The 25,085-nt window shown below is 38.2% G+C and overlaps 1 protein-coding gene across 3 annotated transcripts in view; it reads right to left on the reverse strand.

The window, feature by feature from the left end:
• Nucleotides 1–25,085, reverse strand: part of CCNYL1 (cyclin Y like 1) — a 35,517-nt gene that overhangs the window by 4,782 nt on the left and 5,650 nt on the right. Inside the window, exons 2-8 of one of the 3 annotated variants that reach the window (XM_057745331.1) lie at nt 19,556–19,630; nt 17,663–17,697; nt 12,571–12,671; nt 9,447–9,482; nt 7,219–7,270; nt 6,247–6,366; nt 1,848–1,918 (exon numbers count right to left, since the gene is read on the reverse strand). In XM_057745331.1, coding sequence (XP_057601314.1) covers nt 1,848–1,918; nt 6,247–6,366; nt 7,219–7,270; nt 9,447–9,482; nt 12,571–12,671; nt 17,663–17,697; nt 19,556–19,630 — 490 coding nt within the window. Of the gene's footprint in view, nt 1–1,847; nt 2,015–6,246; nt 6,367–7,218; nt 7,271–9,446; nt 9,483–12,570; nt 12,672–17,662; nt 17,698–19,555; nt 19,631–25,085 lie in introns of all 3 variants that reach the window. The other 2 variants (XM_057745330.1, XM_057745332.1) reach the window with 2 other exon arrangements.

Below are 25,085 nucleotides of genomic sequence, written 5' to 3' on the forward strand. Positions count from 1 at the left end.
GAATATGCACCTCCTGTGTTTTTTGTTGTTTTTTAAATGGCTAGATGGCTGAAGAGCAGACCATTTACAGGCGCAGCAAATTTTCTGAACAGCAGCTGCTCAGTTTAACCTAGTCTTTTGAAGGGAAATATATTTTAATAAGACACATAAATGTTAGAAAGTTTTAAGGAAAAGCTGTTAGACACCAATTTTTCAATTTAGACTCAAAATGAGACCATTACAGATAGTAGTCAACAGCAGAGGGATGAAACAAATGTGTATTCAACACTTTGTGGTAATGCTTTCCAATTTCCAAAGATCATAAACAAAAGCAGCCTATTATAAACATAACTCCTGGTGATTCTCTGTCCTACACAGGAAAGTGCTGCTTAAAATGTTTCTTCCTGCAGCTAGACACTGCCACCAAGCCTCCTGGGCTCACATCTATGAACACCCACACACTGCCCTGCGTGTTCTCTGATGTTATAACTGGAACCAGAGCACCGGTCAGCTTAGTGGCAGGTTCTCAGAAAATTTCAGCTGCCATCATGGCAGGGTTGGTGTTTATGATTACAAATTTTCCTTCCTTCAAGGGACCAGTTTAAAGACTGATGATGCTGATGGTCAAAGTCACTTTAGTTTTTGCAACTTCCAAAAGTACTTCTATTCATTTCAAAGCCATTATCCGCCATCACACTGTTTACTACGATGGCTACCAGCAATATCCCCATGACTACTTAGTTTACATTATCACCAACGTGGACATTTTCACCAAAAGCCACTTTGACAGCTACCAAACCAACAATCACTGGTCCCTTCACTTAGTCACAAGTTTCCTCACTTCAGTTTTAAATATGCACCTTGGTAATTCTGAATTATCTAGAGTAAGGTGCAAAGGTACAAAAACAAACTCTGGCCACTGCCTGCCATGATCTTGATCGGCCTCTTCTGTTCAATATTATCAAGATGTGTCCTTTCACATTTTCCTAAATGCCACCCACAAAGACATTTTCACTGTCAAGTGAGCACTTCAAGAGTCTGCTAGAAATACCTCTCTGGCTCATCCTGCCTCCCACCCTTGCGGCCCTTCACCGCAGCCAGATTGGAAGCGTGGTGTTTCATGCCCATGTCAGCATGCCATCTGTGAGGAGCACCTGCCTAGTTAACTCAAGGTCCCACAAAATGCTGCTGTGGTTGCTGAGTGCCCTGGGTGAGGCCCGGGTGATGCTTCCTTGTCTGAGAGATCAGAGTTCCCTAACTCAGCAGACCTATTTCTAAACATGGGCAATACTCCTAAATAGGGGAGGAGACAGGAACACAGGGATCTGAAACCTTTATATGTGGCTATCTGTACATCACAGTTTCTATAACAACAAAACCTTAGATAAAAAGGAGGAAAAAGACCAGCAAAAAAAAATATACAATGTGTGACTCAGGCTGAAGTTATAACCTCTCAGTAGTCTAGAGCCCTAAGACTTTAATGGTGGCCACTTACTTCAGAGGCCAGACGTGTGCCCCTTAAAAATGGACTGAACCTGGCAGACAACTTTAAGAAAGCCGTGAAGTTATCTACCATACCGTGTTGTTCTGTAGTGAGCTTGTAAAATGTCTGGCAAAAACCACCGGAAAAATAATTTCAATTTATCAAGCAGAATATTACAGCAATAACATATCAAGACCTACCAATTAATGATGGGAAATACGAATTGATATACTACAGCTAGGCAGGAAGAAGTCTGTAGTTTTATGCCTTTTTCAGCTCTTTGCACAATATAACCTTTCTTAGTAACATTTCTTAAAATGTAAACTTTATGGGAGCAAATGAGGTATTGGAAAATAGAAAGTTCACCAGAACCTTACAAACTCACATGTCCTCAACTGTAATGTCCTTGAGGATCTGGCAGTAGTCCACATTCCATACAGCCTGATCGTCCCAAACCTTGGAGGCAAGAAGAATGGCTCCCAAAACAATTCTTTTCCAGTTAGTGGGGCAAATGTCGATCTCAGCATAAGTTAAAAGCCTTTCTAAGTAAACCTGCAAAAAGTAGAGCACTGATCTTTGATTTTAGTTCAGTTTAAGTGCTGTGATAAGAATTGTTAGGAATGACAGATGTCACCTGTTTCTGACATGCGTTTTATTCTTAGGTTCTACAGACTTTGCTTGGCCAGCCAAGGCCAGAAGCCAAGTCACAGTTGTAAGTCAGGTATTTCTGTTGGTCTGATATTTCTACTCTGCCCATGTGAATTTCCAACCCAGTTTTGGCCACAGGAATGAAAGGACAAAGGGCATTCTAAAGACAGGCATTGTGCTATTACCTTCCCACTTATAAAGGGCAGCACATACAGCCCAGCATGGATCTCAACTGTTCAGTAAACGCCTGAGTGTCTGCATGTGCAATGTACCTACCACACCTGGTGGTGGTCACATGGCAATTTTACATAACGCTTGAGTATGTAAAACTCTGGTAAGACTGAGCACGTCCTTCTCTCCTCTTCAGAGTAACGAGTCCTTTTACGGCATGCACTTGAAGATAGAAACTGGTGGTCAAGAGAGCCTCCCAGTGGCTGCTGTGTCGCACAGCAGGACAGGCAGTACAGAGGGGCTTTCTAACTGTCGAGCATTCCCATATTTAATACTTTTTTAAGGAATGCACATGCATACAAAGGACAGTTTTTTTCATATCCCCTATTTTTCACATCTCTATTATCATTTAATAATTCCTTTCTGTCTTACATAATCTGCAGCTTATTCAATTCTTTTGGTTTTAAGGTGGAAAGAGCTGCCGGTGTTTGTATCCCTGAGGCCCCTCTAAACCTGCCAGGCAGTGTGTGAGTGAATGTCATGATTTCTTTTCCATGTATCAAGTGTCTATTCTACAAAGAAATGGACAAAGTTAACAGTTGAGTAAAGATGATAGAGGTAAGCTGCGATTTGTGGTTACCTCTGCAGAAGAGTGTATATGCCATTTGACAAAAAGAAAAAGTCCAATTTTAAAGAGTATGTTTAACTATCTTAAGGTTATCACATTGACAGCTCAGATTTGCCAATGCTCTCCAAACTCAACTGTGTTTTCAAACATGCATATTGAGATTATATGTGTATGTTCTGAGTGAAATTCCGCTCCCATTCCCCAGAGAACTCAGCACTCTCCAGTACCCTAAGAATGAATCTCCCTAACAAGTTTCAATTCTCTACGGGACTAATTAGAGGCACTTAAAACGACATTGGCAATCTCTCAATTTCCTCTCACCTTCCCTGGCAAACCTGGTATGTGCCCACACTCATTTATACCACTTGCCCTCCTGTCTCAGTGGAAGTGAGATTTCTTTCTTTTCACTAAAGCCAACTCTTCTATGAATGAAGTGGATCCCATCTCACTTCTGCAGAATACTGTTTCCACAATTAACCTCTTTTTGAACACTTTCTCCCTCTCTGTCAGAGATTTCCTGCACTGTGAACACTTACCTGTTCCCAGCCTATGGCCCACGACCCCTACCATCTGTCCTCAGGAAACGCCCTGACACTGCCTCCTCATCGCCTCCTCTCCTTAGCCCACTGTCGTCCGTCCCCTGCCGCCGTGGCTCTACTGAAACTACTCTTGCCACGGTCACTGGTGTCTTCACCGGGCTCTTCATCCCAACGCTCCCCAGCCCAGGCCTTCCCTCACAACTGAAAGACACTGCCACACGCCTAGCTGCTGGGACCAAAAACCTCCATTTGAGTTCTCTTGCTCCAATCTGTTGGAGATTCTTGTTGTCTCTACCTTCCCTGGTGACCAGACCACTTTTCTCTTCTACTGGGTTGGCCAAGAAGTTCGTTTGGATTTTTCCCTAAGATGTTATGGAAAAACCCAAATCAACTTTCTGGCCAACCCACCATTTGTCACTTCTGACTCGTGTTACTGCCGCTGCCTCTGAACTTCTCTGCCTCCACTCTGACTCGCAACAGACTACAGTCTCTTCTCCCCAAAGCAGCCAGGAGAGCCTCTTAAATTAAGTGCACTTCATGTGCCTGCTCAAGATCTGCCAGAGTTTTCCCACCAAACAAATAACTTCTTGGCGTGGCCTGTAAGTTACAAGGCCCTGTGCGGTATGGCACTGTCCTGCGACCTCATCACCTATGCTCTTTCCCTCATTCCCCACTCTGATCACAACGGCCACCTTGCTGCTCCTTGAACACACAGGACGTGTTCCTGTCTCAGAGCCTTGCACTTGTCCCCTCTGCCTGTAACGCCAGCACTCCTGCTCTTCCTCGGTTCGGCCAGGGCCCAGGTTCAAACACTACCTCTTTAAAGAGGCTCTTCCTGATCTTTCCAGTAAGCCCCTCTAATCACTTTATTCCTTTACCTTGCTTTCTCTTCCTGATTTTTACAACTACTTGAAATATTCATTTTTAAAAACTCATTAAAAAAGATATACTTTGCTGTATACCTGAAACGAACACTACATTGTAAATCAACTATACTCCAGTAAAAATTAAAACAACAACAACAAAACTCAAAAAACCTGAGCGGGACTTCCCTGGTGACACAATGGTTAAGAATCCACCTGCCAATGCAGGGGACATGGGTTTGATCCCCTGGTCTGGGAGGATCCCACATGTTGCAGGGCAACTAAGCCCGTGAGCCACAACTACTAAGCCTGAGCTCTAGAGCCCACAAGCCACAACTACTGATCCCACACGCTGCAACTACTGAAGCCCGTGCACCTAGAGCCTGTGCTCCTGCAACAAGAGAAGCCACTGCAATGAGAAGCCTGTGCACCGCAACAAAGAGTAGCCCCCCGGCTCGCCACAATGAGAGAAAGCCCGTGCACAGCAACGAAAACCCAACACAGCCAAAAAAATAAATAAAATTTAAAAATTAAAAACAAACACAAAAACTTATATCTTCCACACTTGCTCCATAAAGGCAAGAATATTATTCAACCTGTTCTCTCCTCCATCCCCAGCACTTAGAATAGGGACAGAGCAGGTATTAGGGAGTATCTATGACATGAGCAACTCCTTGGCAGCAATTAGCACTTGGACCACACTCTCCTTCCTGAACCTCTCCTGGCGCCTCTTATGTTCCCTCCTGGGTTTCCTACCACTCTAGCCACTCCTCTGGGGACTTGCCCTTAAGTGCTAACAGTCCCTACAGATCTTCTACCCACTTTTTATTTTACCTTCTTTCTCTGCATTTGAACAGCTATACTCAATGCCCTCCCTCTAGCTCAGATTCATGCTCCAGTCCCATGCAGTCGAATGATTACTAGACATCGCCACTCTGCTGTCTCACAGGTACGTCACACTCAACATGTCTACAAAGAAGTGCCCCTCTTCCAGCCCCAGATGCTCTCCTCCCTGCATTTCCTGGCTCTCCACATGCAAGCGCCACTGCTGCCTCTCTCAAGCACGTGCTAAGCACTCCAAGTGGCTTGTAGCTCCAAGAAAAGGCCTGTGTCTGATCCAGTGTCCACTGAGGGGTCTCTTTTCAAAAGGACAAGCCTCCTCTGCTAGATTCTGCCTGGACAGAAGCAGGCAGTGGCCTATTCCTTCCCTCCGGACCATGGAGCTGACTTTCCCGTACAGGTGTGCTATAGGGAGGAATAAGTAAAACAATCCCAACTACCTCTCGCTTGATTAAGATTTATTATTCAAATGATCAAATCTTACCGTAGGAATTCAGTATGGATGACACAAAGGTCCTCACACAACTGTAGCTTAGCAGGCTAACTAGAGTAAAGCCTTTTCAAGTACTACTGGCACCCTAATCCTGGGCAACTCCACATGCAGGCACAAGAGAACAACAGGGATGGTTAACACCATCATCCAAGAACAGAGAACTGAGGGCAGTAGTTCTCAGTCAGCTATACATCAAACTGTCTAGGTAATACAGCCTGGGACTCAGAACTACACTGAGTCCGTTTCTGCCTGTGGACCAGATGAGTCATCGCCCCCATCCTACCACCACTGCATGCCTTGTCTGTGTGTACGTGTGTGCACTGTATGTGCATGTGTGCCCTGAGGTGTGCAAGGAGAAACCAGAACTCTCTCCTGCTGCCTTTAATAGCAATTGTTTTGTGATGAGAAGAGCAACGGCAACATTTTAAATCATAATGACTATTAAGCTCAAATGTGTATATTTTACTTTCTTTTGATAGGTTTCTCTTAGTAAAGTTCTGATCATCATTTCAGGAATCTACTTTCATTTTAAAAACAGGACCATACCTTGTGTACAAGACAGAAATTTCTACAGATGTTTTATGAAAGAAAACATATCTTACCAAAGTTACTATTGCACACTCAGCAGTTAGTTGTGCAGCACTGAACAGAGTCCGAACAAATCTGTAAATGAATTTATGTTCAGGATCATGCTTAAAGTATTCCTCTGGAACCTTTTCTCGCTAAAAGAAGAAAAAATGCAATATAAGCATCCACGGAAGAAAAATACTTAAAAGTACCCTTAAGGTAGCAGTCTTCACATTTGGGCCCATGGGCCCCTTAAATTAATTTTGGTTGGGTGATGTGTCTTCTAGTCTTTTAAATATAAACAATGGGATCCTAAAATACTACAGTGACTTAATACTCACCACCATTCACTAAAGAAAAACAGAGGTGCAACCTCAGAAAATTTACATATTTCCACCTTTCTCCCCAAAGAATTCTAACCAAATGTAAACTATTTTTAGGTTCAAAAGTCTTGCTGATCACTATGTGTCATCATGCTTTTCTGCAATCAACTTTGAAAAAAGCACTTCTAGGGTCCTGTAACCATAAGGCTCTAAGAATGTGCTGTCCTATCCAGCAGTCAGCAGCCATATGTGGCCACAGAGCACCTGAAGAAGTGAATTTTAAAACTTTGTCATTTCAATTGGTTTAAAATTTAAGCAGTTTTCTAATTTTCTTCTTAGAGGTCTTACCATATTTGTTAGGTTTATTTACAAATATTTACATTCTTTGATGTTATGTAAAAACATCCTTCAAAAAGATACATCTTCTGTTACTTGGGTATGTTTACTTACCTGCTCACTAATCATACAACGCACAACTCAGTTCTCATCCATCACACCCCTTATACAACATGCCTTTGGTAAAATGACTAGCCACAACATGGGGTGGGGAAGAAGACTTAAGAGGAAGATGATTTTGACCTTGAGCTGGAGGGAGTAATTTTCTTCTAGTAACTAATTTCAAAGCAAATCAGCATGAAATAAACAACTATAAGAGAAAAATGCTTCAATATAACTGACACTTACTGTGAGTGGATGTGATCTCTCATCAAAAATATCCAGGGATCTATTTGCATCTCTATAAAACAAGAATATGCATTTAAAAAGTTAATTAGGAGTTACTATCTTAGTAACATATCTGCTGGGAGTAGAGAGAGGAGTAGAGGAAGATTAACCTTTGACAAAGCAAACAGCTTTTTACAAATTCTTGTCCTGGATTCTGCCCTTAGAAAGGTTTCCTGACCTATTTTTACTCAGCACATCAAACTCTGAAATCTTTTCTACAACCACCAGCCAGAGTTGCCTTCACAAGCACTAACCCTCCCTAACAGGCAATGCTAGTAAACCAATATATTTCCATTCCTCTAACCTCACACTGAAATATATCAATACAAGAACGTTTTATAAAGCAGTGGTGGTGGGCAATAAAGTCCTCTAACTTCAGTGAATGTGAATGAGAGATTCACAGTTTTTTCCCCTGGTTTTTTTCTCTTTATTTCTTTATATTATATTCTTACTGTGTATTTCTTCTTGTCTCTTTTAAATAGTTTGAGTTAAAAATGTAATTGTCTTTTTATTTTAAAAGAGACCAGGCTTATTTAAAATTTCACCACACTAATACACTGTGCTCATAATTTACACAGCAGTTCTCCAAATGTGGTGTGCAGGGCTCTCCCCTATCTCCTCTTCAGGAGGCCCAAGATGTCAAAACTGTTTTCATAAGAATACTAAGACATTACCTGCCTTTACATTGTTTGACATTTGCTGTGACTGTATAAAAGCAAAAGTGGGTAAAACTGCTGGTATCTGAGCAGTGGTACCAAACTCAATTAGAAGTCATTCAATTATTCACAGCTACTTGCAGTTTAAAAAAAAAATCTGCTTTACTTAAGAACATCCTTGATAAAATAATAAAAATTAATACTGTTCTTAAACCTTGATCCTTCTTTTTAATATTCCGAGTAAGTGGAAAGTATGCATTAAGCACTTTTACATACTGAAATACGGTTGTGTTAAGGAAAAGAATTTGTGACTTAGTGGTAAGTTATTTTTTTCATAGAACACCATCTTTATTTGAATGTACAACTGACAGTCATTCTTCCAAAAATGAACAAAGTGAGCCTGTTACTTCAAGGAAAATAACTCTAACGTATTTGTTGCCAATGATAAAATTCAAGCCATCAAGCTAAAAATATCAGGATTTTTGGAAAACTTGTAACTCCTACTGTGAGCTTGATCTACTGTGAGCTTGACAACTTCTCAATATTTAAAGACTTTTCTGGTAAGACTGGTGGTGATACTAACAAAAGTGAGTTTTTGACATTGTCTAAAGAAATGTGAACCAATACTCTCCAAATGCCTGATGTATAATAATATAAAATCATGTACAGGTAAAAAGATCTACTCAATATGCATGACAGTTCAACGGGTATTAATTTAACATAGTATTTACTACAAGTTCACTGATATGACTTAGAATTCCATTTTAACTAATTTAAGAAACTAGCACATGTGGACTTTTAGTACAGTATCAAAGAATATACCAAATTATCTGAAGGCTTTAAAAATACACCTTTTTCCAACTATATATCTGCATGAGGCTGGATCTTCATGTTGTTTCTTCAAAACAAATGACTAAAGACAGAGTCGATGTAAGAATCAGCTGTCTTCTATTAACAATGAGATACTTTTCTCTCAACTTTTTTGTTGTGGAAAACAGTTTAAAAAATGACCTATGTTAAACACTGGGGTTCCCAATCAGGGGTGATTTCATCCCCCAGGGGACTTCTGGCCATGGCTGGAGAGGTCTGGTTGTCATCATGTGGAGGAAAGAAGAAGGCGCTCCTGGCATCTAGTGAGCAGAGGCCAGGTGTGCTGCTAAATACCCTACGATGCACAGGACGACCCCCCCCCCCCGCCCCGCCCCAAACAAAGCATTACCTAGCTCAAAATTTCAATAGTGCTAAGCAAAACCCTGTTTTAACATACAATGGATTTAATTTTTTAATTCTCAATTTCAGTTTCTAATATAGTAAACATCAATATAACCCACATAAACAAATACTCTGAGATACCCAGTAACTTAAGAATTAAGTCTTGAGATAAAAATAAATGACTCACTTCAACATTATAATAAAAGCATTCTAATAATAAAAGCTTACTCCAATAATGTCTATAGTTATCACCTAACACTAAACATGATCCCTTATAAATTAATTAGCTGGAATAACAAGATAGGTTTTAAAAGAGCTCACCTGTTCTTTATGTGGTAATATATTGCTAAGGTCACACTGTGGAGGGAAAAAAATATATTGTAATAATTGATTTTTATCATATTAGGCCTGAAGACATTTTGGAAAGGGGTTGCCGGGGAGGGAAGACCTTCCAGATGTCCAGGGGCCCTGACATCCTCTAATTCAGAACAGTACTCCATGGGTGCTTTCCCCCTTGTTTTAGGTTTTTCAGCTTTTAGCAAAATTAGGAGACCCAAACTGCTAGATATGCTGTTAGATGATGTGTTTTGGTTGATTATTATAATATATAAATTATTACATATTTCCCGTCATTTGTCCTTCTACCCACAGAAGCTTTCGTCCTGTACAAGCTATATTTACCTATACACATGCTTAGATTCAAGCCATACAGTAGTTTGTGTGTGCGTGTGTGGCTTTTTTGTTAGGCCCTGCATCTCAGTTGATTGAGTTCACTATACACCTACCCATCCATTTTCCATTATTTCCCTAAAAGTAAATAATAAAAGTGCTCTATACCAAATGAAATGATTTAAAATCACTTTTACCTAATTATTAGAAATTTTAATAGCAAAATTTTACAGCCACAAAATTGAGGATAGGTCTAGCTACTCTGAAGTAAGCAGTGCTGATAATGCAGCATACTACAACACAGTATACTATCACTGACAGGTATTTTCAAATTACTTAAAATAAAGTATTAATGAACAGATAGATACAAGTCCTCAGATACTCTTTAAGTTTCTATATTCCTAAGTTATGCACAGATGTTGTGTATGAGGCAACAAAGGGGTTCTCTGGTTAAGTTATATGTTTCCCTTTGTTCTCAGTGTCTAAAATGAAACAATAATTGAGGGAAGGCAAATCTGAATTTTATAAGTAGGTCTATAGAATCTTAGCATTTGTATAAAGGCCTGTAACAGTTAGCATCAAAGATGGATACTTCTATAGTGCTTCAAAGTTTCATCTTCAAATTGATTTTAAAATCACAGAATTAGAAGTTATATGATGAAAGGACCACTGACCCTTAGATGACATTTAATTAAACAACTCATTTTACAGATAAGGGAACCAAGGCTTAAAACTGGCTTACCCAAGGTCCCACCAATTATCAGAAGCAGTTCTCTTTCTCCTACCCTCAAACCAGACAGTGGCTCCCAAGCTCAGCTGCAAACTGGGATCACCTGAGAAGCTTTAAAAACTGCCTGGCTTCTGCTTCAAAATGTTCTGATTTAACTGGCACTGGATGTGACTCGGGCATCAGGATTGTTTTTAAAGATCCCCAGGTGACTGCAATGCGCAGCACAGTTTAGGGTTAAGAGCAGGATCACACGGGATGCTTTTGTCCACAGAATCATGCCTCGCATCATTCCCCCGCTTGTCAAAAAGTGCGTGTGAGAGAGAGAGACAGACACACAGACACTGTGTCTCGGGGGCCGGGGGGAGGTGGTGTTTAGTGACATATATCTTGAAAAAGTTGCATAAGTGATTCTAATAAGGCTCACCTACCCCACTGAGAACAACTACCCCACTGAAAACTAATTTCATGATAAAACATTTTTCAAAATCATTCCTAAAAGCCAATTGTCCCTATTAATTAGCTCAGTAAACCTTTATTTCACCAATAATGAATGTGTTGAATGATTATTTTTAAAACTTAATGAGAGCTAATTAAAATTTACTGTACTTCCAAAAATTAGACTAGATTGCAAAAAAAAAAAAAAGCATGAAACCTACTTGTCTGAGCAAGGTTAATCTTTAAAACTACGTTTGAAGTATATACTAGAACATCAGGCTCTTTTGAATTCAAAAGAAGCTGTGACTTCAAAAGAAGTCAAAAAGTAGTGATTTTTTCACCCACAGATTTAGTGTCTTGGCTAAATAAAAACACTCAGTGCCAAAACTCAGGACTTTAGAGACAGACAGGGCTCCGTTTTTGCTGAAACATGATTTAACCACAACTATTATCATAAGTAAGACAGGAAAGTTGCATTACTGTGATTGTGAACTTGCTGTTTCTAAGTAGAAGTTACTGATAATTTATATAGCTAAAAAAAGGCTGGCACATTAGAAACAAATTACTTATCTTTTTAAGATGGAAAATAAAATTAAGGATATTAATATTTTCAAATAGCATTTCCCAAACTGTGCTCTGCAAAGTCAACATTCACATCCTAAGGAGACATTAATGTTCCAGTGACAACACCAAAGGAGTCAGGAAGCTCTGCATCCTGTTTGGTTTTTTCTTCTCTCTCTTAAATAAACTCGAAAGGTTCATCATTAGGGTGTTTTGAAAGTGCATCTTCAATTGTGGACCATGAGGTGCTCCCGGAAATTAAGGAATAGTTTTCATCATCATGACACTGTTCACGTCTTCAGTATAAACCTGACCACAGCCATGTTTCCGAAACTTCACCTCTTTTATTGTTCTTTTGCTGTGATTGATACGGTGTGTTGGAGATGTATTTATAGATATATAAACAAAAATTAAATGTATCTCAAGTTAAAACCTCAATTGAACAAACTGCATCTACAAAGAAATTAAGCTTGAGAGTGTGTTCCTTAAGACTGGTTTGATATATTTTCCCCCTCTTTTGGGGTCAGGAAGGAGAAGTAAAATTTCATACAGAAATAGTGCAGGAAAAAAAATGCACAGTGGGATAAATCTGACAAAATCCAATGAAATTTAAATGCAGATTCACTACGGTGCCAGTAGGGGACAAGCTGTTCCTTCTTCTAAGAGTAGCTTCCAAAGTAGTATACATTGTTTTAGGACTACAACTCATAAAAAAATAATTTTTTCTAGAACTATCCAATACAAAGTACCTCTCTTTCTCATTATGTTCAACAAGGTCTTAACAACAGAAATGCATCAAATAAAGATTTATACTTTTCCTGGGATTTCTTATTTGCTATCTGGCTTTCCCTTCTATCATGCATTCTAAGATTAAAATGGAAACTGAAAATCCGTATTTAGGTCCCTGAAATCAATATATAGTTGACACCAGTTTCTTAACCTGATCACTGAAAAGGACAATTCAAATGAATGAAATTGTGTATGGCTCGGGTGCTTTTAGCAATGAGGGGGTCTCTGTCACTCAGCCCTTGGCAACCTAGTTGTACTCACCATTTTATTGTGGTTCTAAGATTAGGCTGGCTGACTGTGCTGTCATCTAGAAATATTGTTGAGCATGAGCTATACTTTTTAGTAAGCTGCCCTGGAGATACCTGAAGGGGAAGGGAAATAGAAGAAAATGTCACAGTAAGTTAAACCTATAAAAGTGTGTTTTTTCCTTGGTTAAAATGTCAAACGATAAAGCATTAAGATTTTTCTTACACTCCATGAACTGTTTGAGTGTGATATCCTGTGAAGCTCTATGGGCAATCTCTATACTCTAACTTCCACAGATGAGATCTGAGAAATGGTTTATAAAATGCTGCCCTTGATATAGTACCTACAGTCAAATCTGGCAAGCACCTATTATAAATTACCTTTATAATAATGTAAAAAGTTTAGAATAAGATTTCAGTGTTTTTTCCCTAAGCAAAGAAATGCAGCTGAGATTTTCTATTTCTATTCATTTACTACAATAAAATGTAATGCTTTATTTAATATCAATGCAAGAGCATTTCACTGCAGTAAATGAACACCAATAATAGGAAGACAGTGTGACGAAACAAACGTTTTTGAATCAGAGGCTAGGCATGCCAGGGGTGCTCTATCTCTAACAAGCTCTGGGCCGTAAGTCTCTCTGGGCCTCAATTTCCTTATCTGGAGGACAAAAAGGTACTGCTTTAAGATTCACATCCAAAAAACAGATGAAACAACTCTGAGAGTTTAACTTCTCACTTCATGTTTAAGTAAGATTGCCATTACATTACTCAATTGAGAACCTCAGAGAATACTCTCCATTCATTTCAAAATTTTATCAATTCTATTCTACATATTTGACACTCCTCATGACACTTCCCTGCCTCACGCATTCTGCTCTCTGCCTGCAATGCCTTTTCTTCCCGCCTTGTCCCAGCAAGCTTGACCCCCTCTACCTCCAGGATGTATCTGCCAGCAGCCACACCACAAAACTTCTCCCATTCTGTACACTCATCTAATTTACCAACTGTTACATGGTCTCAACTGCTTGCATGGTATCACCCTCATAAGTAAGCAAGCTTCTCCAGGTTAGGGAAGATTCTTCTCCTACCTCCAGCTGCTGAGCACAGAATGTGGGACAAATTAGGATTCAACAAGTGCTTGAGAAACTATTTAAGATCAATTATAAGTGGAAGGTAAATCTTACTAAAGATACAAATTCGTGAGAATTTATCTGCAGTGGTATTGAATAGGTGACAAAGAACTTTTTGAGACCCTCTAGAGAATAAACTATCTTTAAAACACTTTAGAAGTATCCATTTATTTGTGAAGAACCCAAGAATTTAGCAATAGTCAAATACTAAAATAGCCTAAACTATGTTAGGACAATTCTCTTTCTTAAAGTAAGGCCAGTAACCAAATTCCACTCACTGTCAGCAGTTGAAAGTAATAGCAGCATTCTTTAATATCACAGAATACAAACAATGTTAATGCTTGGTTTTGTTTTTGGTTTCTGTTTGTTTACTAATTCAGATAAGCCTTCCTTCCTCCTATTAATATAAAATAGTTTTCACCATGCTGTCTCGCTCTCCCATCAGTGTCCTCCACAAATACACGAAAGGTGAGGAAGGGAGAAAATCTAGTTGATGCTTTTTAAAATACGCAGCACTTAAATAAAAATTGCCAGCAGCCAATAATCAGAAATATACAAATGGTATAGAAAACACCATTTTGCTTGTTTCAGATGTTTTATGGCAAAGCCACTTATTCCTTATTAACAAAAAGTTCTAGATGGAACATATTTGAAAAGTATCACTATTTGGAGGACTAATTTATCCTTCAAACGAGAACTGTTTCAAACTCAAACTCTGATATGGTCCTTAAGCTATTTGGTTACTGTGTAATTTTAGAACCTCAAAAAACAGATACAGCATGAAAAATGAAAATTCATTCATTCAAATACTTTTATTCTAAATGAAGCAGGTTATCTTTTAAGGTCATTGCTATTAGGGTATAATATGACATACACTCACATAGTAAAAGTCAATTCTGACCAAAAATCCGTATATGAGGGGAATAAAAATAGTAAGGAAATGCTATTTCCTTACTAGAGACTAGTTGGTAGAGCTCTGAGTGATAGTTACCCTGTTTTCCTCTATTAAAATTTTTTTTTTCTATTGTGGTCTTACAGCCCTATGGGGGCTCATTTAACGTATCAGCAACTTACAGTCTACTGGCTCGATCCTACCAAAGAAACACTTCCTCAGGCCTACTCCCAAAACTATTCAAACTTTTCAGCATCGAGTATTCACTAAAGGATGGCAGAATTAAAGCCTCTGAGCAAAGCCTGGATATATTACCTGCCAGCAGGTTACTTTCCTCTCATCTTGCTTGAAAATTTAAGATAACTGTCCTTTATGATTAAAGTCTTACCACTGCTGGCTCACAACCTCAATAAACTACACGGACACACATAGGATATAAAATTCAAATCCAAAAAAAAAAAAAAAAATCAAACAGCTACTGACAGTTTAATGTTCATAGGTATTATTTCAACTGGTTGCTGAAGAACAGTATCTATCTTCATTCAGGATAGAATAGATGGATTTTTACAGTCTTTACGAGGGGAAAAGGTTGCTTAGTAGACTTCAGGTTTAATGGCAAAGACTAAAAAATAATCCTGCCTAGAAGGCTAGTGACAACCCCCAAAACTGCTGAAATCCTGCCCCCACCCAATCACTCTTCTCACTGCGCCTAACGCCTCTGATTTTAACCCATTAAAAAAATAAAGCTAAAGTTCACTTTTTTCCTCCCCCTTTTCACAAGTTTTGGATATGTTTATTAAGAATCAATGACTTTAACTTAAAAATCTGTAATACTTCATGCATAACATTCCATCTATGTTGCACATTAATGAACAATAGAACAATATGGTATGGTGAGTGGTTTGAATTAAATTCTTAACAAAGGCCTTAGCAGAAAAGCATAATACTTTAATTAAGGTATAATCAAACATATTGTCTGAATTAATATCATTATATTGAATTAAAACTGTAAACGTAGAACCTATATTCAAAGTATAAATCTAAGTTTGAGTGGACTGACCACAAATCTATTTCCTCTTCCCCTTTCCAGAGATATCATCTCATTAGAATTAAAGGCATTTTTAAAAAATGCTATAAAGGCTATACATAAGACAGGATAAAGACAGCAGAGGATTTTTAACATTTGAAAGATGAAAAGGCTAGATAAAGCAGTGGTAACTGACATGGCAGGAGAGAGGAAGCACAACCTTGGTACCTACAGAGAATGACTGGGACAGGAACAAGGAAGTCAATTTGCCTTATAGAACCCAAAGAAGGCTCAGAATTCAGAGGCGTGGTCCCCAAAATCCTTACAGTGAAGCCCATCAGTTAACAAGTTCTCTAAGTGATGTTTCCAATTAGGTCTTAACAATCAGTCAGGGCCCACTACATGTTTGAGGGAAGGCCCCAACAAGTAAGAGATCAAAACAGGGAGAAGGAATTGATGAGAGTGATAAAATTCAGAAGCAAATGAAAACTTTAAAAAAATATCTTAAACATCCACAGAAAGATGAGAAATTGCATCAGTGAAAAAAAAAGAATGACAGGATGTAAGAACTCTATAAAAATAAGGTAGACAAAACAATATATTCAATAGAAGAATTAGAGTATAATCAAGGAAATCTCCAGTAAGTGGGACAAAAAAGACAAAATGCAAAACAGAAGGGGAGAAAAATTAATTAGAGATCTGTACAGGAATACTGCTCTAGGACTTCCAACATCTTAATAATAGGAATCCAGGAAAAAAAACAAAAATAAAATATCAAAGAAACACACAAAAAAGGTCTATACCAAACCATATTATGAAATTTCAAAATCCCAGGGAGAGAAGGTACTAAAAGTTTCCAGAGAAGGAAGGGATGGGGGAAAATGACTAAAATCGGTAATGTACAATGTATCACATGTCGACAGACTTAAGAGCAACACTGTCAATGAGAAGAAGAGGGGGAAATGTCTTTAGAATTGCAAAAATTAGTTTCAACCTAGACTTCTATACTTTATCAAACAGGAGTTTCAGAGAGGCTAGATCTCTATAAAATTTCTGCTCATGTGCCCTTTCCCCAGGAAAATGTGTCCAGCAAACAAGGGAGTATAACAAGACAGAGGGAAACACAGAATCTAGGACATCAGGCACCCAACACAAGAGAGCAGTTATGTGAGATCCCAGATGACTTCTCAGATATCCCAGGAAAACAGACACAGAGCTGGGGAAAACTAGTCTATATGGGAGTAGGAAGACAAAAGGTTGGGGAAGAGCATCTCCAAGAAAAAAATGGAACAGATGTGGCTTAGTAGATGGAAAATATTTCTGATAGGCATGTGACAAATGTTACAACATTTGGGGAAAAAAATAGCTGTTAGAAAACAGGCAAGTGAATATAGTCAGGAAATTAATTCCACAGAAAAAATGAAGAATGTGAAAGCAGGGAGACCAGCCAGGGAGCTGTATGAGATCACACTGGACTGGAGTATCCTGCAGAAGTGCAGAAGTGCTCAAATTTCATTAATACTTAAGAATGGTGTACAAGGAGGAGGCACAGTCATAGAACTATATGGCTCAGCAATAAATAATATTTACAGTCTTAATAATGTAAACATTGATTCCGATTTCATAAAAACTGATACATGTTGAAGGAACAGAGGGAAGGAAATGAGGTCATGGTGGAGTGAGGAAGCTAAGCTTTCATCTGCTATGACAAGAAGTTAATGGACAGTGCTAAAAATTAACTTACCTATTACACATTTATTACTTTGGTTAAAAAAATAAGATCAAAAGATTAAGGCAAAAGAATTTAAGGCAGATCTTTATACCACAACCACATTACTGAAATTTAACTTGAATGTCAGAATCCTTAAAAAATGGGCACTACTAAGTCAAAGACTTTCCTGAATACATTTGATAATTAGGAAAAGAGAGCTAGAGAATCTACAAAAAAGAGGTCCACACTAACAGTACTGGGGATTCATCATATTTTTTAGGATTCATGGCAGACATATTTTTAATTCAAACCATTAATTTCTTAACTTTTCAACTGTTTACTTACATGGTTTAAGTGGTTGCTCTTCCTCTTTTCTCGCACTAAGAATAAAAAAAATTAACTGATGAATTATGATACAAATGCCACAGAAAAATAAAAGTAGTCACTATCTGATGGATTACCAATAACATAATGAGATAAAATTCCATTTTATTTTTTAAAATAATTTCCAACACAATATATAATTTAAATCACCCAGCAAGATGAATGCTATAAATAAAATCTAAAAACTTAGTTTTACTTTTTGACCTAATAGATATTCTATATTAGGGACAAATGAAAGACTCCCCATTTACAAAGGAAAAGGACAAAGTAAATTAGGCCAGGTGAGAAATTTAGCTAATGAAAAAATTTACCCTGCTGCACAGCTGAACTACTATTCAGTAGTATATTCTAATTCTACATTTATATACAGCTTACTTTAATTACCAGGATCTAAAAGATAACAACTCTAAGAACGAGTTGGCCAGGCACTCATCTCTAATTGCACTAGTATCCCTGGAAGCATCCTGAATCACTTATTGGTAACCTACCCAAATACCTTACTGAAAAAATACATGGGTCTTTACACAACTGGAAAGTAACCTATCTTAAATTTAAATTTTAAAATGAGTGTGCTAGCCTAACTGAACATTATCTACAGCACACAAAACTGTTTTGCTCCAACAAAGGCCAGAAGAATAAAAGTTCGAGAGGGTCTTAGGCCACACTCCTTCCCACACTACCCCCTTTAACTCAGGATGGGCATTACAGGCACAAATTCTTTAAGACTGAAGAGAGAGATGGGCATGGGACAACTTTTCTTTTACTGTCTCCACAGTATCTCTACACGTGAGCAGCTCATGGTTCTGGAAGAAACTGAGAAATACAGCAATCCTAACCAGAAATTATTGTCTCAAGACAAAGTACACACGCTAGAAAAATGCCAAGTTAAAAACACTAGGAGCTTCCAAGCTGGTGAACATGTGGTGCCCTCGGAGATGGCATGAAAGCTCTGCGCCCTGTCCCTGTGCCTGGCCCTCTGCATCTATTCCACCCGGCTGTTCCTGAGTTATATTCTTTTATAAAAACCAGTGATCTAATGGGGAAAAAAGAAAACTCCATTTTTTATTGTGCTGCATCACTTCAAATATTATGGAAGGTTCACTTGTATTTCTGCTCTGGTAATCAACTGAAAAAGTTGGTCATGGATGGCTTTTTAGTAAATAAACTAGGATTTAACATAACATTAAGGAAGGCAAGCAGGAGTGCAAAAAATTCTACAGTTCTGATTCTCCTCTTAAAACAAGCAGGACACAGGAAATTTACATGAGTTTCACATGCTGAGGATAATCTTCTGTGAAACCCCATAAGGCATGTTGCTCTGATTACCCTGGCACAGCACTACATTAGGATGAGAAAGTTTTGAATAGCTTAAAAATTCTAAGTAGCATAAATCCGGATGTGAGATACGCTCATCTGGTTGAGCACTCTGTAAAACAAGGCCAAAATCACAAGACTCAATTCCCATGTATAACAACTGATTTTTTTGATTTGATCAAATGAAAACCTAACTCTGACTTAAACCCTATCATTCATCTTTAACACATGTGCTCTTTGGAGCAAGGGGGAAAGGACAAAGTATCATGCAGAAACAGACCACATCTAAATCATGTGGCCAGTTGACTATGTTGATAAAGAAGCGGCAAAATGTATAAACAGATGGCTTAAGTGTTCTCCTCACTAAAACAGTGACAACTAAGGGAAACTGAATCATCATATATTAAAATAAGACGAGTGAATACATGAAAAAAAATGAAACATTTAAACCATTGTAAGAGTTTTTCTAAATACTTCCCATAATACAAAACAAAAGCAGTTTTCAATCTTTTTCTCAGGGGAAAAAGAGCATTGTCTTACCATCCGTTTGAGATTTGCTCAGGAAAATTGTGCTTGCCCTTGGGTGGTCAGAAGGGTTTGATTCCAAAGCTAAGTCTGTGTAGGAAGAGAAAAAGGTGTGATAATTTAGTTGAGTAGAAAAATACATGATTTTTAAAATAGCTACACACTGATTTCAATCACTTTTAATAGTCTTGAGAAGAGCTTTTAGTAATGACAAGAAGGCAGTTTTAGTTAAAGGCAACAATATAAAAATTCTATTGGGAAACAGCAAAATTGCAGAAATTCTCCATACAAGTGGAATAAAACCATGGCTATGACTTAGACTTTTCTTAACTTGCACCTAAATAATCAATGCTGCTTTTAGATGAATCATATATGTGACTCCCCTCCTACTTATCAATTAAAAATTCAGTTGGCCTCCTTTAAGCTGATATTACTAGCACATTCCAGGAACAGTCTCAAGAAGCAAGCTATGCTGTGGCCAACTATCGTCAGATACCAGCTCAATATATCAAATATGCCAAAAACTAGCAAGTTGCTTTTGGCAAATGTTCTTCAGACAATCAAATGGCTAATTCTAACACCATTCAACAAATGAACTCATTTAGTTGGCTGTGGTTTACGTGGGGGCTATTCATCATGGCAGATTGAAGAGGACTACATAAAAGTTCAATGTTCTAATCTACAGGAACACTTCCATGATAGTGATTTTTAAATTTGCCCTCTATTTCCAAAGCTAAACTCTCACTTCTTCATTCCATGCTGCATGATTAATTTGGGGCTTCAATAAGAGCACTTTCTGGAGCAGATCATAAGGCTACTTAGAAAAAATTTTAGCCATATACGTAAAAAGGTGGGTCTGCCTGCAGTCCACCTTGCACCAAGGTGGGATAGTCTTCTATTCAGGCAGAAATACAAAACAAGCGCAAGCCACCACATAGGATAGTAAGGTTATTGTTTCAAACAAACAATTAAAGATAAAAGCCCCATGACACTTCCTCAGCAAAGTTCATCTCAAACCACTTAACCAATCTTTTAAGAAACTGGACCAAGATTCAGAGAGAGTAATGGTTAAGGCAATATTTCCCAAACCACATAATAATTGTTTTATTTTTTAAAGAGGGATTTGGTGGTCAAAGTGAAATACACTATATCCCTGACTCTCAGAGAGTCAAAAGAATACACACTGATATATTAAAAACTAATCAGTCTAGTAGTGAATTCTGTCTAACTCCAGTATTTCACAAATTTATTTACCTGGAATCCCATTTTCCCCCAAAAAAGAATTTGGCACGAACAGTAATTTGGGACTTCCCAGTTTAGCAGGAATCTGAGCCATCCATTTTAATGTTACTGCCAGCATTAGAAATTTACATAACTAAACCAACTGCTTTGTTCTGCATGAAAATTCCTTCACTGAATTTGAAGTTTATTAAGCCGCTTTTGCAGAAAATAATTCATTCAACATTTTTATGTAAAAGACCCATAAAATTATTTTAAAGTTTTTTCCCCTACATATTTGAAAAATGAGACAATGGGAAAATAAATTTCAGTTGTACACAAAGTGACAGGCAGAGACTTTCACAGCTGCCTCTAACCTAAGGCTTCTGAAAGGATTCATGACTACTTACTCGTACCAAAAAGAAAGTAAGTAGACTACACTTGAGTCTAAAAAATGAGCAGAAATGTTTGCAAAGTAGCCAAATTATTTATCAGTGTCTATGGCATGGTAAAACTTAATTTTCAATGGTAGTCCAGGAAAAGTAAGTGCCAGAATCAAACAGAAGCAAGTTTTAACAACACCCCCACCCCCTGCCCCCGCAAGATGTGCTACTATGGATCTAAATAGAAAAATCAAGAAGGCTGGGATAAAAGAAATGACAACATGCAGAAAAAAGCAAACAGCCCAAGTGACCAGAAAAAAGCTGGCACTCCCCCTAATCTATCCTAGGGGGTTCAAACATAGGCAACATGACCAAGGACTGGTGGGTCACAGCTGTCCTGGGACTTCCCAAGAAAACAGAGAAAGGCAGAGCTGTGCTCCAGGATCCTCAGCGAGTCTGGAGCTGCCAGACACTCCTCCTGCTATCACGAGGGGAAAGCCTTTTCAGAGACATCAAGAGAGGAAAGCAGAATGGAGACAGGCTCTAAGGAGATCATTTCACTCCTGGTCAAGCAGTGCTTAACTTACTCTGTGAACTCTGGTTCTACAAGTCAATACTTTTTAAAAAATGTAAGCTGTTCTGAGATCGATTTTCTTTAACTTGCAATTGAAGGAGACCTGGTTCATCAGCAGTACAGATGATCACAATAAAGGTGGGGAAAGCTAAAAGTCACTTGCTCGTTCCTTTAACAAATATCATGAACAAAAATCTGAGCCAAAACGATGCTCTATTTAAAAATTAACCCATAAATTCACAACCATTACTTTTCATTGCTTTTCTTACACATTAAAAAAAAGTTCTAATGAGTGTACAATTTAGGTCTTTCTGTTCTAACAAGCGCTCTCCACCCCACTGTTGCATATTTTCTGTTTAATGAATACACATTGGCCCATCGAGTGTTACTCCTATACTGTGCTTAGCCAACCCCCTATTGCTGCGGTTTAGGTGCTTACAAAGTTCTGTTCTTAAAATAGTATGAGGAAAATCTTCATGTATATAGTTGTTGTTGTTGTTGTTGTTGTTGTTAACTACAGTCACCATACATTCCCGCAACTTATTTTTCCCATAGTTTTTTTTTTAATAATATCTATTTATAAATGTAACTCTCCAAGATAAAAGCTCTACAGATTTCTCAATAACTTGTAAGAATGAAAGGATCCTGAGAACAAAAACTTAGGAATTACTGAGCAACGTATGTAAATTTGGGAATCATCAGCTTGGGAGTTTCATGTACTATTGTTTGAGTGGTGTTATTTTTTTTTTAAGCTCTTTATTGGAATATAATTGCTTTACACTCTTGTACCAGCTTTTGAGGCACACCAAAGTGAATCAGCTGTATTTATACACATATCCCCATATCCCCTCCCTCCCGCGGCTCCCTCCCACCCTCCCTGTTCCAGCCCTCTAAGGCATCACCCATTATCAAGTTGATCTCCCTTTGTTATACAGCAACTTCCCACTGGCTATCTGTTTTACAGTTGGTAGTGTATATATGTCTATGCTACTCTCTCACTTCATTCCAGCTTCCCCTTCGCCACCTGCCCCCCCTGTATACAGTTTTCTAAAATAATGGTTTTATCTCCTTAGCACAGATCTTCAAAAGTGGGATGACTAGGCCAAAAGATGAGATCACTTTCATGACTCAATGTATAGTGCTAAACTGCTTCCTAAAGAAGGTGGGGGCACATTAGCATATAATGCTACCAATCACGACACTTTTAGTTCCTACCCCTGCTTTGGATATCTGAAAAAAAAAAACAAAACTCCTACTGACATGAATGAGGAACCTCACTGTAGATCTATTTTGTATTTCTTTTGATTACAGTTTTGACCAATCTTCCCATAGTTATCAGTGTTATTTCCACGTTGGTGAGTTGCCTACCATTTGTATGTACTGTACATACTAGGGCCCTACTGCTGTCAATTTGCATGAGGTTTTCAGAAAACATTAATCCTCTGTTTATAGCCTATATAACAATTTTCTATATAACTTGCACTTTTTGCTAATGAAAGATACCACATCACCATTTTATAGAATGGACACGTAAGCCATTAAACAGTAAACTCATACTTACACACAATATTTCTGCACTCTCATTAACTGTTTTCTCAAGAACCTAAGGAGACTATGATAAAACCTACCACTCCTCACGATCACAGGGTAAGACTGCCAACGCAGTAAGCAAAGCATTACCACCCACCATCCCGCTTATCCCCTCCCCCACCACACACACACACACACACACACACACACACACACACACACACACACTTATTTAGAGAGATTTCAGGAAATTACTGTGCATTTTATATGTGAATTCCCCCTGAAATTATTTCTTTAGATACCTCTAAGAATATTTTAACCCAGAAGAAATATTCCTGAGCTCATGATTAGGGGTTATGATTTAAATTGCATTTTAAGACCCATCACTCTTGTATTATCAATTTAAACTGCAACTTATTTGACAGCATGATAGGTCAATGTAGAAAAAGTATGATTAAAAAAAATTAAACTCGGGTCTTAATGTAAACATTCCTCAGAGAAAACCTGTAAAACACCACTGACATTGAATACTGCTTCTCCTCCAATCTAAGATTCTGTTTTAAGATCCATCTCAATTGCAGATATTAAAAATGTGAAAATAGAGGCAACTGAAAACAAATGAAATGCATTACTAAAGCCTAAAAGTGTTAAAATTATGCTATCAAACTGTCAATAAATAATTTTTCCTTGTCAAAATACTAGAGGGAGAGGGAAGTGACCAAGAAATCATCTGACAGAAGCACCATATTTCAGAAAAAGACTAATTTCAACATACTGATTTCAATATATTCCAATTAAACAGGAGGTGTCAGCAGTTTCTGGGCCAACTGCTGGGCACCAGTTTACTTAAAGATTTACTGTGTTTACTAAACTGCCCTAGCATCCCTATACTGTACAGTGTATTCGTTTTATGGCTCATAATACAAACATTACAACTCTTACAATGACCATGTAAACTGACGATTTCATCCCTTTGAGTCCACACTGTCCACCCCAGTCAGGGAGTTCCTGCCACCCAGCCCTGAGCTGGGCTGCCTCACCAGAGGGCACACAGCAGGCTCCTGCACCTGCCAGTCTACTGCTCACCCAAGCCTTGTACCTGCTTTGCCAGCTTCTGACAATCCTGGCTTCCAAACTTTCCAACTCTGGTTTCCAACTGCTTCTGTACCTGCCTCTACCTTGGTTCTCACTCTTGCCTTATTTTAATCCTCAATCAGTGTTTCAGTGATCATGACTGAGAGGTGACATATAGGTAAGTATACCTGGCTTTGTATATTTCTAAAGAGCATTTTACTCAGTTTCTTGGACTTTTAAGAACCTTTCTGGGTTGTAAGTTACCTTCATTTCATTTCACATTATGCAATGTAACTGTTTTAACTCTAAAGTTTTATTACTTTAACACACTAAAACAAACAAAAAAAGGGGGGTGAGAAAAAAGGCAGTATTCCAAAGAAGCTCACATAACGTCAACAAATAAATTCTGTTCCTATATGCTGTACATTTGGAATTTACAGTCCTGATCGATCAAGACTCATTTTTATAACCTTGGACAACTCAATTTATACCTCAGAGAAGAATTCCTACACTACCTAACTCAGAACATGGTAAGAACATTTCAAATGAAATGCAAGAGCAATCCATATACTACATAAAGCACAATGAATGACAAAACAAAGCTTTCACAAATTAACTCAAAAGCAAAAAGCGAACATTTAGCATTCCACAGGAAAGTGTATGCCCACTCATCATGCCCACCCAAATATCGTCTTAAGCAAATAGTGCTTTGGCTACCCACTAAAGGAAAAGGGGATAACAGTCACACACCCAGCAGGAATGACTC

The sequence above is a fragment of the Hippopotamus amphibius genome, chromosome 8 (assembly GCF_030028045.1).
Source record: "Hippopotamus amphibius kiboko isolate mHipAmp2 chromosome 8, mHipAmp2.hap2, whole genome shotgun sequence".
Taxonomy (NCBI): domain Eukaryota; kingdom Metazoa; phylum Chordata; class Mammalia; order Artiodactyla; family Hippopotamidae; genus Hippopotamus; species Hippopotamus amphibius.